At 47.4% G+C, this 18698-nt stretch overlaps 1 protein-coding gene across 1 annotated transcript in view; it reads left to right on the top strand.

Moving 5' to 3' along the window:
* Positions 1-4397: 4397 nt before the first annotated feature.
* The window catches only part of RPS6KA1 (ribosomal protein S6 kinase A1), a 103418-nt gene continuing 89117 nt past the window's right edge, over positions 4398-18698 (top strand). Inside the window, exon 1 of the mRNA XM_069971528.1 lies at positions 4398-4530. Within this exon, the coding sequence (XP_069827629.1) occupies positions 4468-4530 (63 nt within the window). The 5' untranslated portion in view covers positions 4398-4467. The remainder of the gene's footprint in view (positions 4531-18698) is intronic.

Below are 18698 nucleotides of genomic sequence, written 5' to 3' on the forward strand. Positions count from 1 at the left end.
GTCCTTTTGGGTGGGACTAATTAAAAGGTCCCTTGAATTTAATTGAAAAGACAGTGAAAGAAAAAAAATCTATACAAACGTTAATTTGACGGCCACTGTATTGGCTCAATATAAAGTTAAAGTGAAGTTGTATAAGTTTTACCAAAATTGTAATTCTTCAATCCCTTGCTAGACATTTAATAAAAAGTCACCACTTCCAAATTCCTTGCTAGTCTGCGTTCTGCACTCTTAGCTTCCTAACATTCCTATCCTGTCTGGGCCTGTAAGACAGAAACAAGTTTTTTTTTTGTTCAAGATACATTAAGTACTAGTTTAGTACTAGTCAATTCCAACTATCTAAGAAGCGTGTTACACAGTCCAATGACTTACATCTGTGCTTGCTTACTGAGCCCATTTACAACCTAATAATTGTACAGCTAATGATGTCTATGCAGCCCTTGTAAAATAATATGTCCTGCTACCTTCGGCCCGCTCCCTGCAGTGTCTGAAGTGACAGGCTGCTCAGCCAATCACCGGGAGAGTGCCCTAGCCTGTGATTGGCTAAGCAGCCTGTCACTTCAGACACTGGGGCGAGCTGGCCGAGGTTAGCAGGACATCGGGGAGTACGGAGAGGTATGTATAACTTTATTATTTTTTCATTACACATTTATCAGCCGTCAACAGTGCATAACATTTATGCCTCTCGGACTTGAAATTGAGGGTTACAAATGATGCATAATGGGCTATGGACTAAAGTTAAGTCTACATATAAATAACACGGTAACATATGGCTAACATGGTACAACATTATTCTAGTAAGTCTACATATGTAATCAACATAAACATGTTTGTCTGATGGTATGTTTACACAGTCAAGTTTTTAACCTCTTAATGACTCAGTTGATTTTTCATTTTTTTCCTCATCGGCTTCTAAGAGCCATAGCCACTTATTATTTACTTATTTATATTACTTTTTCTTTTTTGTAACAGGTGTACTTTTTAATGATACCTTTCAATATACCATAAAATGTATGACAAAAATATTATTTATGGGGTGAAAATAGAAGAAAATGCCATGTTGCACATTGGGGGGGGGGGGTACGTTTATGTAATGTACGGTATAATTGACATGATATCTTTATTCCATATGTCGTTATGAATAAAGCGATATGTATGTTTTCATAGCTTTTCTAACGTTTTTCTATTTTTTAACAGTAAAACTGTTCACTGATCACTTTTTATTAACCTTTTTTTTATATATAACACACACAAAAAATCAGCAATCCTGGCATCCCCCCCCCCCCCCCCCCCCCCCCCCTTTCTCTTTTTGTTATTTATACCGTTCACTGTGCAGGAACAATACTGTTATATTTTAATAGAATGGACAATTACGCACGCTACGGTATATAATATGTTTATTAATTTAATTATTTTTTCATGTTTTATTTGTATAATGGGAAGGACTTCTTTTTTTGGAACGGAGGCGCCAATAGAAATCAATGGGTCCATTATAAACGGAGGACATACGGATGCACCATCCATGTGCCATCCGCTTTTTACTGAAGCAAAGCCTGGTAACTTTTAGGCAGGCTCCACCTTGTGACCTTTTAGGCTTTTAGCCTGATGACAACATATGTATGAAACAGGGCAGTTTCGACAACAATTCTAAACAGGGTGAATCTGAAAAAGTACCCCGTCCCCCCCACCTAACGGTTTTGCTGCTGGCGCCCCCTAGCTGTCAGTTGCATCATGGAACCACGCATCCCACATGGTGCTAAAAACTAAATCAATGGCTAACTGAAGCCCTTATAAAGAGTGTGGACAGTATCAAGGAAGGAGAGTAGAATTAAAGTTGTGGTGTCATGAAGCAAAGAAAGTAAAATTATATGTGTACCACATACATATATGTATAGGAGAATAAGTGTGCTGTTTTTAGCAAAGTATCTTACATCCCTGTACCATTTTTATTCCCCATTGATCTAATAACTTAAGACATCCTTGGTGGTGTGTCTCCGCATTTCCTGGCAATGTGTTAAAACAAACAAACAAACTAATTTTATATGGTGAGTGCCAATGGATTATTTCTTCTATTCTTTAACATCATATGAACTGCTTTTAACCCGTAGATGACCCTGGACGTACAGTTACGCCATGGAAGTCTGTCACCAGACGACCCTGGACTTAACTGTACATCCAGGGTGTTTCTCCTGCTATGAAGCGCACTCCGGAGCGGAGCGTGCTTCATAGCAGGTGGGGCTGACTGCAGTGAGCAGCCTGCACCTCACCGTTAATGACAGGCTGCAGCGATCGCCCAGTGTAAGTAACAGGGGGAGTACCCTGTCACTTACCGATCGGGACCCCCACAGTGTGACTGCGAGGGTCCTGATTGTTGTATTGTACCTGAGGTACCTGAGGTCTCTTACCTTCCTCCGGGTGGTCCGATCAGGCTCACTGAGCCTGCACAGGCAGATCGCCTATCACACTGATCAATGCTATGCCTATGGCATAGCAATAATCAGTGTAGATAATCTAACAAATGAATGTAAAAGTCCCCCAAAGGGACTTCAAATGTGTAAAAAAAAAAGTAAAAAACATTATTCCACTACCCCAAAGCCCCTCCCCCAATAAAAGTTAAAATCACCTCCTTTCCCATTATATAAAAAAACATATAAAAATAAATAAACATATAATATACCATAGCGTGCGTAATTGTCCGACCTATTAAAATATAACAAGCGTCATCACTAACGGCGAATGGCGTAAACGAAAAGAGCTAAAAAAAAGTGCCAGGATTACCGATTTTTTGTTACATTATATATATATATACTGTATATATATATATATATATAAATAAATAAAAAGTGATCAAAAAGTACGTTCTACATAAATAGGGTATTAATAAAAAGGTTATCCATGCTCTACTATAGTAGAGCACTGTATTAGGGGTAACAGCAGAATGGCAGCTGGATGGGAAAATTGTGTAAAGAGATAGGATAAGCAAAGAGCCCAAGATGTCTGGTAGAAAACCGCAGAGATATGTCTAAAAGAGTCTTATACGTGTCCTGGGCCGTATTAAAGAAGAAGAGATGGTATATGTGAGTTATTAGGTAAAGGTGATAAGGCAAACTGCCAGATAGCACTGGTATCTGGTTACAATATGGTCACAGTATAGGGATATTATTGGTCATAGTGTGGAGGGATTATTCCATCATTTTATGAATTTAGAAGTCTAGGGCTTCATCGAGACAACTGCCACATAACAGCAAATGGCATCTAAGTCATGCACCTAAAATATCTATGCACTAAGGGGGACATTTATCAAGTCCTGTCCCTATTTACCCCACTGGTATTACTAAGAGGCGCACACCTCTTAGTAAATCCAGCAGGACCTGAGACCTGGGTGCAGATTTCTGCCATGATTTACACCTGTAAAGGCATAAACCATGATAAATCAGGCGCAGGAGGAGGCCACACCTCTTCCCCGCTCGTCAGGTTACGCTCCCTGAGGATTCCTCAGATTTGTCTAACCTGCTGATAGTTCCCCTTTAAATTCTCCGGAATAACAGATGTCATTTGCACACAGTGTATTAAATGACGTCAAATAATGTTCATGACAATTATTTATTAAACAACATACGTTATTTGTTAGCTGTTCACACAGTTTTTCTTTTTTTTCACCATCTTTACTGTTAAATTCATTGGACTTTTCAATTAAGACACCCACAAAGGGCAAATATCCACCTGAAGTATAAGGCCATGTTCACACTATGTATAACACCGGCCGTTCTGTGATCCGTTACTGATGATCTTCACTTCTGCTGAATTCGGATGCGGGCGCACCCGTGTACATAGCCGGAGCGTATATTCCAACATTTTTACAACATATGTGTTGTATAAATCACGGCCGTTGTTGCAAATTGCAACAACGGTCGTGATTTATACAAAACATACATTGCGTGAACATGGCCTAATAATGTACCAACAGCCATTATTTCACTGACAGGCGGCCAAACCGCACATGGCGGCTGCTATGAAAGACGGCTGTCATTTTTATTTATGTGCAAACCTAGCCACAGCAAGCATCTCTCAGCTCGTGTAGACTAGAACTAAGATTGCCACCATATGACTCCTGTTCCTTGTACGTCCCGTCTTCATATCCACATAAACATTCCTTCCAGTGTAGTAGATGGAACTGTATTCCCAATTCAGGACACAAGGTGGCGCTCTCTTTCCCGCTTCTCTAAAGTCTTGATAAGGAAACATTTACCTGAAGGGCTCAGGGTGGACTAGAATGAGGGCGGTCTCCCCTCGAGCTACCGCCCCTTTCTTAACAACAACCAATGAAGAAGGCGGGCTTGGACAGAGCCCAATAGGAGGCGGGGAGGGCGGTGCGTTCGGCGCTGTCAGCGAGCGGGGGGAGGAGTTACGCGTTCCCTGTGTAGCCCGAGTGCTGTGAGGAGAGAGAACGAGAGTGCTGGCCCGTGGAATATGCCGCTTGCTCAGCTGGTAGATTTGTGGCCCGACGTGGAGCTGGTGCCGGAGGAGACTGAGGTGAGTGGTCTGGGCTGTGTGCGCCGCTGCCCCCTCCGGGCCGGTCGGGAGGTGCACACATCCCCGCGTGTATCACTTCACCCGGGGCACCTTCTGTTTGGGCACCAGCCGCTGGGTGACAGGGGGGCTGCTGTCATGTGTGATGGTAATCTGTTATAGCGCTGTATGTGTGATGACACGGCTTCCATGCTGCATGCTCCATGCTCCAATCTCTGCAGTGCTGTGCAGCAACAGGTGCCCGATCGCCTCAGGATACTCACACTTGATACACACACACACACACACACACACTCTGATACACACACACACACTGATACACACACACACACACACACACACACACACACACACACACACACACACCTTGTGCAATATGCTATGGAATCTGCCAATCCTTTGTGTGTGCTGACAATGGGCTGCGGGCGCTCTATGGATCTGCAGCCATTGTGGGAGAATTGTCATGGTAATAAACATAACAGTCAATGATGGGGCTGAGGGAAGAGGCTGCAGTGTAAACACCGGAGTCATGGCTGGAAGTCCACATAAACTCCCAGTGACAGCATCCAGATCGGCTCTGCCTCCCTGGTGTGAGGGAACTGGCGGGCTGGAGATGGCCCTGAAGTCCTCTTCTCATCCGACAGATTAGGCTATGTTCACACAACGTATATTTTCGTAAAAGTATGGCCGTTGTTGCAATCTGTTGCCTTACCTTCTATCTTAGAAAACTGACATTTCAGTGAATAGCGGCCGCAGAAACAGTCAGTGCACACTATGGAGCGAGCAGCTGCGGCCACACTCTATAGCATGGGTCTCAAACTCAATTTACCCGGGGGCCGCTGGAGGTAGAGTCTGGGTGAGGCTGGGCCGCATCAGGTTTTCATAAGAAGAAGGGGACTGGGGGGGGACACAGGGGACTGGGGGGAGCTGAGGGGTGACACAGGGGACTGGGGGGAGGAGAGGGTGACACAGGGGACAAGGGGGAGCAGGGGGGTGACACTGGGGGGAGGAGAGGGTGACACAGGGGACTGGGGGGAGCAGGGGGTGACACAGGGGACTGGGGGGAGGAGAGGGTGACACAGGGGACAAGGGGGAGTAGGGGGGTGACACAGGGGACTGGGGGGAGGACGGGGTGACACAGGGGACTGGGGGGAGCAGGGGGTGACACAGGGGACTGGGGGGAGCAGGGGGTGACACAGGGGACTGGGGGGAGCAGGGGGTGACACAGGGGACTGGGGGGAGCAGGGGGTGACACAGGGGACTGGGGGGAGCAGGGGGTGACACAGGGGACTGGGGGGAGCAGGGGGTGACACAGGGGACTGGGGGGGAGCAGGGGGTGACACAGGGGACTGGGGGGAGCAGGGGGTGACACAGGGGACTGGGGGGAGCAGGGGGTGACAGAGGGGACTGGGGGGAGCAGGGGGTGACACAGGGGACTGGGGGGAGCAGGGGGTGACACAGGGGACTGGGGGGAGCAGGGGGTGACACAGGGGACTGGGGGGAGCAGGGGGTGACACAGGGGACTGGGGGGAGCAGGGGGTGACACAGGGGACTGGGGGGAGCAGGGGGTGACACAGGGGACTGGGGGGAGCAGGGGGTGACACAGGGGACTGGGGGGAGCAGGGGGTGACACAGGGGACTGGGGGGAGCAGGGGGTGACACAGGGGACTGGGGGGAGCAGGGGGTGACACAGGGGACTGGGGGGAGCAGGGGGTGACACAGGGGACTGGGGGGAGCAGGGGGTGACACAGGGGACTGGGGGGAGCAGGGGGTGACACAGGGGACTGGGGGGAGCAGGGGGTGACACAGGGGACTGGGGGGAGCAGGGGGTGACACAGGGGACTGGGGGGAGCAGGGGGTGACACAGGACTGGGGGGAGCAGGGGGTGACACAGGGGACTGGGGGGAGCAGGGGGTGACACAGGGGACTGGGGGGAGCAGGGGGTGACACAGGACTGGGGGGAGCAGGGGGTGACACAGGACTGGGGGGAGCAGGGGGTGACATAGGACTGGGGGGAGCAGGGGGTGACATAGGACTGGGGGGAGCAGGGGGTGACACAGGGGACTGAGGGAAGCAGGGGGTGACAGAGGGAAGCTGGGGGTGACACAGGGGACTGGGGGGAGGAGAGGGTGACACAGGGGACTGGGGGGAGGAGAGGGTGACACAGGGGACTGGGGGGAGCAGAATGGTGACACAGGGGACTGGGGGGAGCAGGGGGTGACAGAGGGGAGCTGGGGGGTGACACAGGGGACTGGGGGAAGGAGAGGGTGACACAGGGGACTGGGGGTCTCTGAGAGGGGACACACGGGACTGGGGGAGCAGGGGGTGACAGGGGAGCTGGGGGGTGACACAGGGGACTGGGGGGAGCAGGGGGTGACAGAGGGGAACTGGGGGTGACACAGGGGACTGGGGGGAGCAGGGGGGTGACACAGGGGACTGGGGGTGACAAAGGGGACTGAGGGTCTCTGAGAGGGGACTGGGGGGAGCAGGGGGTGACACAGGGGACTGGGAGTCTCTGAGAGGGGACTGGGGGGTGACACAGGGGACTGGGGGGAGCTGGGGTCACTGAGAGGGGACTGGGGGGAGCTGGGCACACACCCCTCCTCCTCCTCTCACCCCCGGCACCGGCGCTCTCCTCTCAGCCGCACATGCAGCTCCTCGATCTCTGGAGTAGGAGGCCGCGGGGACTGCAGGGTGAGGTGATCGCATCACTGCAAGTCCTGGGGCTGTAAAGCAGGATCGGGGGTCTGCACTGCATCCCCCGATCCTGCTGAACAACCCCAGGACTTGCAGCGATGCAATGACCTTGCAGTCCCCACGGCCTCCTCCTCCAGAGACCGGGGAGCTGCATGCGGAGGCTCTGCTAGGCGGCTGTAGGCCCCTGCACCGCTCATCTGCCCCGCACCACCGCCGCACACCTCCCCTCCCACCGCCGCCGCCCACCTCTCCGTCGTCTTCGGGAGGCCGGCCGAACAGCTGCAGCCGTCCCTGATGCCGGCCCCCCCTCTGCCGCGTCATCAGCTGCTCAGCCGCGATTGGCTGAGCATAAAGTTAAGCTGATGACGCGGCAGAGGGGGGCCGGCATCAGGGTCGGCTGCAGCAGTTCGGCCGGCCTCTCGAAGACAAGCACAGTGTCAGGGCCGCACTTACAGGAAAGCTACCATTGAGGTGGGGGCCGCAAACTAGTGTCCCGAGGGCCGCAGTTGGGCCGCGAGTTTGAGACCCCTGCTCTATAGTATACACAGGGGAGTTCTGATGCGGGGCGCACGGATCTGGCCGGTAATCCGCCGGGATGATCTTTTCAGAGACTGGCCGTTCCATGTCTCTTACCATGTATGAACATAGCCTTACAGTGTATAGATGCCATTACATTGGGTAGATTGCCACACACTTTTTTCCCCCCTGTATTATATACTTTGCATGGGTTACATTGCGGAAACTAGACTGCTCAGGCCGGGCACACAGGGCGACGCTCATGTCCAGCGTGGATCAGTACAGTTCTGTGTTCTCCTCCAGTGACTGAGCAGAGAAATGGAAAATACATCCCAGGAGGGAGCCCAACCTTACTAGACCGCTTCTAGTCGGGGGGCCGGAGTATGATTGGCCACCAGTTGTGTTGGTGGTCTCAGTACTTTAGACCAGGGGTGTCAAACTCAGATACATAGTGGGCCAATATTGGAGTGGGCCAACCATGATATTAATTGAAGCGTGCAGCCCTTCCAATATTGTCGCACATAGATCCAGCCCTCCCATTAGTGCCCCATATAATAGTCAGACATCACAATAGTGCCCTATGGAGTAATAGTACTCCCAATATAATAGTAAGCCCTTGTAATATTGCCTTACTTAAAAACCAGCCCTCTCAGTAGTGCTCCACATAGTATTCAGCTCAGACAATAGTTTCCCCTATAGTTGTCAATGACTGGGCAGGACCTGTGTGGTGATGCTGCCCGAAAGTGTTTCACTCACTTTAAGGCCTCGTGCTTAAAACTGCCTGTGTCCTAGAAGATTATAATATAGGTGGTCTGAACGGCCATCCGGACCACCCATATAATAATCTGCTGTGACATTGGTGGGCCAGCTCTAGGAAATCAATTTATGTCCTGGGGGGGGGGGCAGAGTTTGACATGTCTGCTTTAAACTATGATTACATGGCGACTTTGTATGACGCACCGATAGGTATCACAATGCATCATCACTAGAGATGAGCTCAAGTGGTGGCTGAAGAAGTTGGATGCAGCACTAGGGAGTCCCGGAAAACATGGATCCACCAGAGGATCCTCCTGTGGGCCCTTAGCTTTAGAATCTGCACAAACACTGACTGACGTTTTGTTTTTTACTGTTTCTTCATTGGTGGGCCCCCAGGATAATTTCCTCTGGTGGGCCTCAGAGACCCCAGTCCGACACTGTGGATACAGCCATAGGCCATACACTGTATCCACCAGGACTCCCTAGGGCTGCATAAAACTACAGCCACCGGTATCCAAATGTGGAACAGTCGGACTCATCTCTAATTTTCACACATAATGTTGATGCATAGTGTCGCAGTACGAAGCAGCCAGTCACAAATCACATACCTCTTTGCCATCGTTGTGCAGTTACTCACAACTGCAACTTGCTCGTGGACGCTCTGCGATTTGGCCATTTTTTTGGCCAAACTTAAACTGTAATAATGTTGCACAACAGCAATTCACTAAGCAGAGCAGGAAATATTCATTATGGAGCCGGCTATCAGGAAATGTTATTGGACCATCCGATTGGAATTTAGGGGAGACATCTAATGTTGCCATTGGCCCACCTAGTTTACTCACTACATCTGCTGTAGGTGGACTGTAGTATTTTGTTTGCCTGTAGAGTCATACACAAACAAAGCAAATAAGGCAATAATTCACTCTAAAGCTTAAAGGGGTAGTTCACAAAAAATTCTTTTAAATCAACTGGTGCCAGAGATTTGTAGTTTACTTCTATTAAAAAATATCCAGTCTTCCAGTGCTTATCATCTGCTGTATGTCCTGCAGGAAGTGGTGTATTTTCTCCAGTCTGACACAGTGCTCTCTGCTGCCACCTTTGCCCATGTCAGGAACTGTCCCAAGCAGAAGCAAATCCCCATAGAAAACATTTCATGCTGTCCAAACTAGAAAGAATACACCACTTCCTGCAGGACAAACAGCAACTGATAAGTACTGGAAAAAATTTTGATTTTTTTTTTGTAGAAGTAAATTACAAGCACTTTTTGGCACCAGTTAATCTGAAATAATTTTTTTTTTTTTTTTTTGTAAACAACCCCTTAAAAGGAAACCATTTGTGCCCTCAAATAATCTTGACAACATGAATTATAATAATAAACCTAAGTGATTAGATTATTGTAACAGGTAAAACTACAGCTCCCAGAAGCTCAAACCGTGATCTCTGAAATTTGCTATCGTATACACTAGACCCCCTGAAATTTGTTACAATATGCACTGACCTCCCTGATTCTCATTATAATACACACTGTACCCACTGCTATTCATTAGAATATACACTTTCTCACACCTTTACTGTGGCTGTGAAGTTTTTCGCCTTTGGTCTCAGTAGGAGAAAATTGCATTATCTAAGCACAACTGCTGTGAAAAATAATGCGAGCAAGCACAACTAGGTAAAACCCTACAAAAATAACTATCAGGCTGCAGAACCCTCTGCCACTCAGGGTTGATATATTGATATACAGTGGTGCCTTGGATTACAAGCATAATTCGTTCCGGGACTCTGCTTGTAATCCAAATCCACTCTTAAACCAAAACAAATTTCCCCATAACAAATCATAGAAATGCAGACAATTGGTTCCACACCCCAAAAATAATGATTTATTATTCTGAATAACATGTAAAACAAATGAAACAAACATTAAGAAACAGCAGAATATGTGATATTATAAGTTACTGCGCAGTAATGGAGAGGATGGGAAACACAAGGGCGGACAGAGACTGCAGGGAGCATGAAGGAATGAGCAGGACATATGTGGGCACATGCATGCAGCACTCTCTGTCCGGGGAGAGATTGGTTACAGCTATGCAGAGATTACCTCCACAGTCCTGTCCCCTGATGTAAGCCCCAGCCTGAAGTGGATCTGCTATGATTTGGAAGGTGAGGGAGACTTCCTGGGTCAGAGTACAGAGCTGTAGACCCCGCTATGCAGACCATGCCCCTCCTCCACTCCCGCTCCCACCCAGTACAGGGAGCTCTTAAACCAAAGCAATGCTCTTAAACCAAGTCACAATTTTGAAAAAGTGTGAGCTCTTAAACCAAAACGCTCTTAAACCAAGTTACTCTTAAACCAAGGCACCACTGTATTACCAAAGATACCTCTACTGAATGCCTAAATAATATTACCGCCACAGCATTACTGCCATTATTACCACCTCAGACTATTTAGACCCTATAACAGATTACAGTGCAGTTACATCTAGTGACTCCCCCGCCCCCCCCCCCCCCCCCCCTGTTTGAGTTGTTAAGTTTCCCTTTTCTTTTAGATGTTTTTTTCCCCTCCATAATTCATCCCTGCAGAACCTGGCAGACATACATCTTCACATTATTCCAGCTCCCTCCTCATCTTTCCCCATATATATTGCCCCAAATGGTAATAATGTCCCCACCTCCCTTTGGTGTCTCACACAGTAAAGTGGGTAGATAATTGGTTTGGGGAAAGGGGTAGTGTCCCCCCCCCCCCCCCTCTCACACTGAGTAGGTTGCTCCTGTAGATAGAGGCCCTCAGTAGATAATTACCTCAATTAGGTAGTTTCCCTAGTAGCTAGTCATCTTCATTAGGTAGGTGCCCCCTGTAGGCAGTTAGTTTTCCCACTGAGGTAGGTCTTTCCCCAAATGTAATTTTACCCATTGATCACGCCCCCCCCCCCATTTATAAATCCCCCAGTAGTGAGGTCTCCTCTGCAGGTACTGTTAGAAAGGTCCTCTGTGTAGTCTTTCACAGTAGCCAGGTCCTCTGTGCAGATAGCATGCTCAAGGAGCCTGAAGGTCCTGCAGCCTATGAACATGAATGATGGAGCTCCACTATTTATTCTGCTTTACTGCATCTACAGAGAACACAGATGCACAAAAAGGGGTTATCCAGCCCAAATCTTTCTTTCAAATGAACCGGTGTTATATAGATTGGTAATTTACTTCTTTTTTTAAAAAAAAATCCTAAGTCTTCAGTTGATTTGAAAGTAAAAGAGCGCTTACACGAACAGATCTACGAACATGCTGAAAGACGACGACCAGTGATTTCTCACTCATCGTTTGATTCTTACATGGGTTTACATGGGAAGATAATCGATAATAATAAAAGCAATCGGTCTGTGTAAACGTATCATTACTTGGCTGAATACCGACCATTCAGGCCAATCGTTTAGTGCAGTGATTTTCAACCAGTGTGCCGTGGCACACTAGTGTGCCGCGACACATGGTCGGGTGTGCCCCGGGGAAAGTTCCCCAAACTATGATGCCCCTGTGAAACAGGAGAAAACAATGGGGGAGAGAAACCTGGGGATGGGGGAGAAGCAGGGGAGAGAGAAACTTGGGGATGGGGGAGAAGTATGGTGGAGAGAAGCAGGGGGGAGAAGTATGGTGGAGAGAAGCACAGGAGAGAAGCAGGGGGGAGAAGTGTGGTGGAGAGAAGCAGGGGGGAGAAGTATGGTGGAGAGAAGCACAGGAGAGAAGCAGGGGGGAGAAGTATGGTGGAGAGAAGCAGGGGGGAGAAGTATGGTGGAGAGAAGCAGGGGGGAGAAGTATGGTGGAGAAAAGCACAGAAGAGAAGCAGGGGGGAGAAGTATGGTGGAGAGAAGCAGGGGGGAGAAGTATGGTGGAGAGAAGCACAGGAGAGAAGCAGGGGGGAGAAGTATGGTGGAGAGAAGCAGGGGGGAGAAGTATAGTGGAGAGAAGCACAGGGGAGAAGTATGGTGGAGAGAAGCATGGGGGGTAGAAGAAAACAGGCCCAGGTTTCACACTGAGTATAAGTACATTTAGAATCTATATTATTAACTATATGTATAATATGTACTGTTTTAGTGTCATTTTGTGCCATTTTAGTTGGTGGTGTGCCCCGGGATTTTTTAAGTATAAAAGTGTGCCGCGGCTCAAAAAAGGTTGAAAATCACTGGTTTAGTGTAATAGGACACATTGAAAGAATGATTATTACGGAATGATTATTGCTCGAATTTTCGCAATAACGATTGTATTTGAGCGATAATCGGCTTGTGTAAACACAGCGAACGATCAATCGACGAGCGAGAAATCGTTCATTTTAATCTTTCAACATGTTCTCAAATGGTCGTTGGTCGTTCGCTAAAAATTTGCAGATCGCTTTGTGTAAACAGTCTTTCAAAGATTCACCCTATGTGTAAGATGGGCTTAAGCGATCGCAATAACGATTTTTCTGTCTAAACGCTGGTCGGTATAAAAACCAAATTGTTTCTTCAAAATCGTTAAACGATCGATTGGGCGAATTATCGCTCTGTGTAAACGGATCGTTACACTGAACGATTAGTAAATGATTAGCGAAATAATACAAAGAACAAATGTGGAATTACAGCGATTGATTAGCACCAAACGTACGATGAACGATTTCTCGTTGGTCTTTTTCATCGTTGCCTGCATTTACACAAAATGATTGTTTTAACACAATAATCGTACCGCGTTAAACGTGTCGCCCTGCCCCAGACTGGTAGGAACAGCGCTGGAGAGCTGTGCCCGGCAGCTACAAGGTACTTGCAGAGCAGCAGCGACGTGACAGGTTCCCTTTAAAGCAACCAGCCTGCTCTTATAATTCAATCAGCCTGACCGAGTGGCATCCGCTCTCTTGTCTTCATTAACACTTTCTTCTGAGCGAGCGAGAAAATCACTGAAATGTTAGCAGGTCACTTAGTAGCACAGCTGAAATATGGCTTTCATGATTAAATACATTTTTATGGCAAAGAATAACTTAGTAATTTATTGCAATTCAGCTGATCACTTTTCATAAGCTATAAGAACTGAAGCAGCAATCTTTGTGAAAACCAAAATTAGGCTGGATTCACAATTCGTTGTATGCAAAAAAAAAATAAAATAAAAAAAAAATCCTTTTTTTTATCATACACAAAAATGTTGCAGACCACATTTTTGTGTATAAAAAAAGATGTATTTTGATGTTTCCTCGTCTTTTTTTTTTTTTTTTTTTTTTTTTTTAAATAATGGAAGTCAATGAAAAAACGGATCAGAACAGATGCACACAAATGCATCCGTTTTTGCATAAAACAGATGTAAAAAAATGGATTGCCAAAACATAGTGTAAACCAAGCCTAAGTGTCAGTTTCAAATATTTTGGCCCTAACTCTATGTAGATAGACCGCGATATAACATACAAAGACATTCTGTAAATATGAATACCTTGCTTTGTTTCTTTACAATGGCGCCCTATGTATCTGACTGTATGCCTACATTGTACTGCATTTGTTTACTGGTGGCTGCAGAAGTTGGATGTAGTCTTAGGGTACAAACACACACAATGTATACGCAGTGTATTTACTGCTGCGATACGCAGCAGATTAGATCTAAAGAACTGAACACAGTATCACATCTGCACCATCGAATCTGTTGCGTATTTGTTGCGTATACGGTGTGTGGGTTTGTACCCTTAAGGTCATAGGCTGTTTCCATGTTTTACAGGACTCCCTAGGCCTGCATCCAACTTCTTCAGCCACAGCTAATCGAATTTAGAGCCTTCGGATTCGAAAGAACCAAATAATGCTTGAGGTTCCCTCATCTCTGATATCAAAAGATAGTAAAGTGAGTGAGTTACACACCAGATCAAAGGTGGGGGAGATAAACTTTGGAGGGCAGCCCACACAGCTGGAGAAAGAGGAGAGCACACAGAAAGCAGTGTGTAGTGGAGAATTGTTTAGCTTGTACAGTAAAAGAAGAAAATTGAACCCGCATAGCAAGCTACAGAGACTTTAGAAGAAAAATGAAGAAACTCTGTCCATTAAGACCAAAAAAGTACAAAGCAAAATATATACCCTTTAGGGTGCCTTCACACCTACCGGATCCACAGCAGATCTCACTTCTGCGGATTCGAAGTGAGAACCGCTGCGGATCCGTTACCATTCACCCCTATGATATGATTAACATCCCGCTGTGAATATGTGCTTTAACCCCTCGCTGTCCGCAGCCCCGCCGCCGCATTAGCCCATCCTTGGCCGCATCCCCCATCTCCGGCCGCATTCCGCCATCCCCCGCCACATCCCCCCCCCCCATCCCCCGCCGCAGCCCGCATCCCCTATCCCCGGCCGCATCCTACAGCCCGCCGCCGAGAGCATAAAGCACCTGCTCGGCGGCGCGGTTGCAGTGAGGTTCACGGCTCCGGTCTCACTCATTAGCGGGACCGGAGCCGGGAGCCTCACTGCAGCCGCGCCGCCGAGCAGGTACTTTATGCTCTCGGCGGCGGGCTACTGGGGATGGCGGGATGCGGCTGGAGATGGGGGATGCGGCCGAGGATGGGCTAATGCGGCGGCGGGGCGGCGGACAGCGAGGGGTTAAAGCACAAATTCACAGCGGGATATTAATCCCGCTGTGAATATGTGCTATCATAGGGGTGAATGGTACCGGATCCGCAGCGGTTCTCTCTTCGAATCCGCAGAAGTGAGATCCGCTGTGGATCCGGTAGGTGTGAAGGCACCTTTAAGGGTACAAACACACACAGCGTATATGCTGCGTATTTACTGCTGCAATACGCAGCAGATACCCAGCAGTTTAGATCTAAATAACTGAACACAGCATCAAATCTGCACCATCAAATCTTCTGCGTATATGGTGTGTGTGTTTGTACCCTTAGGTTATGTTCACACTATGTAAAAATGGCTTTATTTCATGAAATACGGCCGTTGTTATGAAACGCCTGCAACATCAAATCTGCTGCAGATCCTGTACGTGTGAACTTACCCTAAGGGTGCGTTCACACGTACAGGATCTGCAGAAGATTTGATGGCGCATATTCAATGCAAAGTAACTGTGGGCCGTCAAATCTGCTGTGGATCTGCTGCAGATTTAAATCTGCGCCGTCAAATCTGCTGCAGATCCTGTACGTGTGAACGCTCCCTTAAAGTTTCAAATCTGGTTGTCACCTTGTAAGTATAGAGGTGATAACATAATATGTTATATGGTTACTTTTAGGCCAACAAATTTCATGGCCGCGGGTGGCCACTGTTTGGCAAGATTGTTTGCAGTGCCTTTACACGGCACAAGAAATCTAGCGCATGAACTATCCATGTATCATTCGTGTAGCCTTGGAGACAGACAGCACAGATATATACATATTACAGAGCCCAATGTATACATATCTGTGCTGTCAGTTTCCCTTTATCGTCATTGCCCTGATGGGCGGCCAATGACCACAGCTGGCAGCAGAAAGCACTGTGTTGGACTGGACAGAATATACCACTTCCTTCAGGACATACAGCAGCTGATAACTACTGGAAGACTTGAGATTTTTAAATAGAAGTAAATTATCAATCTTTCTTACTTTCTGACACCAGTTGATTTAAAAACATTTTTTTTTCCACTGGAGTATCTCTTTAAAGCTGCTGCCAAGCTCATGCAAATACCAGATGCTTTTTTCATCTACCATTGGGGGTAGACTCTGCACTGCCCCATAAAAGAAAAAAAACATCTGTGTCATTCTAAGGGTCCTTTTACACAGATTATCTGACAGTTTTTTTAAACCAAAGCCAGGAAAGGATTGGTAAAGATGAGAAATCTCAGTGTTTACTTTATGACCTGTTCTCTGTTTAAAGTCTGTTCTTGGCTTTGGCTTAAAAAGATCAGTCAGATAATCTGTGCGTGTAAAAGAACTCTAACACAGTGCAAAGTTAGGGTAGGTTCACACTACAGAACCCGAGCAGAGAATTTCCGACGGATTCCGTAGCTTGCCTTTCCACCGGCTCCATAGACACCATTCTATGGGCGGCCTGATTCCGCTATCTGCCGAAAGAATTGACGTGTCAAATCTTTCAGGACTCCCTAGGGCTGCATCCAACTTCAGCAACCACCGGTAATTCAAATACCACACACTCTTGTTCGGACGATTCTGATCGTGATCAAAGTTTGCTCAACTCTAGTTGAAACGTTGGACATGGCTGTATTATAGGTATATGTTGTGGATCCCTAGTATGATGCCTATGTTGCATACTTTTTTGGGCCCTTGTTGTACCACCAAATCTTCCAATTTGACAGACGCACATGTCCCCTCCCCTTTCCCTCATTTTATATGAAATTCTGGAGGAAGAAAAAGTTCTATTAGCTACTAAATGACAGGCACCATATGGCAGCATATGGAACGCCTCCAAAACTGACTGCGTATGCCGCATACAGCATCTGTGCATTCTGCTTGTAAACACCCTTGCTTATTAAGGTCAATATGTTGTATCAGTATTGGTAAGCCTGGGGTTTGTGTCGCACCAGCATCATATGTGCACATTTTTGCATCTGCATTATGACCGCAAGTCCCAGCCTGACCCTGGGTCTAATGACTCTTACTGGCAGCTCAGGTCATCAGACTCATGGTCGGGCTAGGACTTGCCTGGGTATTATGCTGCAGCTGGCCCTAAAGGGTACCTGTCACTATGCACTGCCCCGTGCCTGGAGAGAGAGAGCTTGTGGGGTCGGGTTGTGGAGAGTAAAAAATCTACCCTGTAATTTCACATGTAGTTACATTTTCTGCTGAGATTTTTACAGTAATTCACATCAAATCATGGACATTTTGGTGCAGATTTTCCAGTGAATTCAGTACTGAATGTTCAGGGGGAAACGTGTAATTGTGTGCAAATCACTAATGTGTGTCTGCTTCCCAACTGGGTTTCACATATCATGCAGGTTGTATATCAACTGAGCGCAGTTAAAGAAGTCCAGCGAAAATTTTTATTAAAGTATTGTATTGCCCCCCAAAAGTTATACAAATCCCCAATATACACTTATTACGGAAAATGCTTAGAAATTACTTTTTTCCCTGCACTTACTACTACATCCCAGAGCTGTGCGGGCTGTGGCTGCTGGAGAGGATGATGGCAGGGGGACACTGAGGGACACAGGGCACTGGAGGGACACTGAGCATCCCTCTCCTATCATCCTCTACAGCAGCCACAGCCCACACAGCTCTGGGAGTCGGGTCGTGACATCACCATGTTATCCAGGAAGTGACATCACCATGTTATCCAGGAAGTGAAGCCTTGATGCAGTAGTAAGTGCAGGGAAAAAAGCACTTTATAAGCATTTCCTGTAATAAGTGTATATTGGGGATTTGTATAACTTTTGGGGGGCAATACAATACTTAAATAAAAAATTTTGCCGGACTTCTCCTTTAACTTAGGCTAATTATAATATCAGCTCTGCAGCTTACTAGAAGACAGTGCTTTTTTGTTATGTAACAATTTAGTCAGTAATGTCACTGTGGTTACAGAGGTTGTGCTGTTTGACAGGAGAGCTGACCATACAATGCAAGCTGTACACATGTGCAGTGAAAGGGGACACCAAGACATATGTATAGTGTTGTTTTAACCCCTTAAAGGAGAAGTCCGGGAATTTTGAAAATCCGACAGAGGCAGGGGGGAATTTGATAACAAGTAGGCACTTGCCTCCTCTTGTGCCCCCAGTGAGCGGCGGGACTGGCCTTGGGACCCCTGCCGGGCTCGGATCTCTGGCATGTACTTGTCATACCCAGGCGATGGACTGGGTGCTCAACCAGTCAGTGACTGGGGCGGGACGCCGCTCCAGTTCCTGATTGGCTGAGCAGCCAGTCCATCAGCTGGGACAGGCATTTTTACCCCAAGTTGTGACATCACCACAAGGGAAAAATTACTTCCGGATTGATCAGTGTAATCTGTGATCTTTACATGGAGCCCGCCTGTGGCAGACTCTACAGTATGTAATATGGTCAATGAGCCGACTGCACGGAGAATGGTAAGTCAGTAGGATCACCCCCCCCCTTGAGCCACACTGCAGGGGTCCCAATCAGACAGTGACAGGATCGCAGCACTGCAGGGGTTAATGGTGAACAGCCGCACGGCTGCGTGCGTCTCCGCCCATGTCATAGACTCCATTCCATGCACGGGTGGATTCCGCCGAAAGAACTGAAATGTTTCTGTAATGTGTACATACCCTTAGAG

This window comes from Dendropsophus ebraccatus, chromosome 5, assembly GCF_027789765.1.
Source record: "Dendropsophus ebraccatus isolate aDenEbr1 chromosome 5, aDenEbr1.pat, whole genome shotgun sequence".
NCBI classification, from domain to species: Eukaryota; Metazoa; Chordata; class Amphibia; order Anura; family Hylidae; genus Dendropsophus; species Dendropsophus ebraccatus.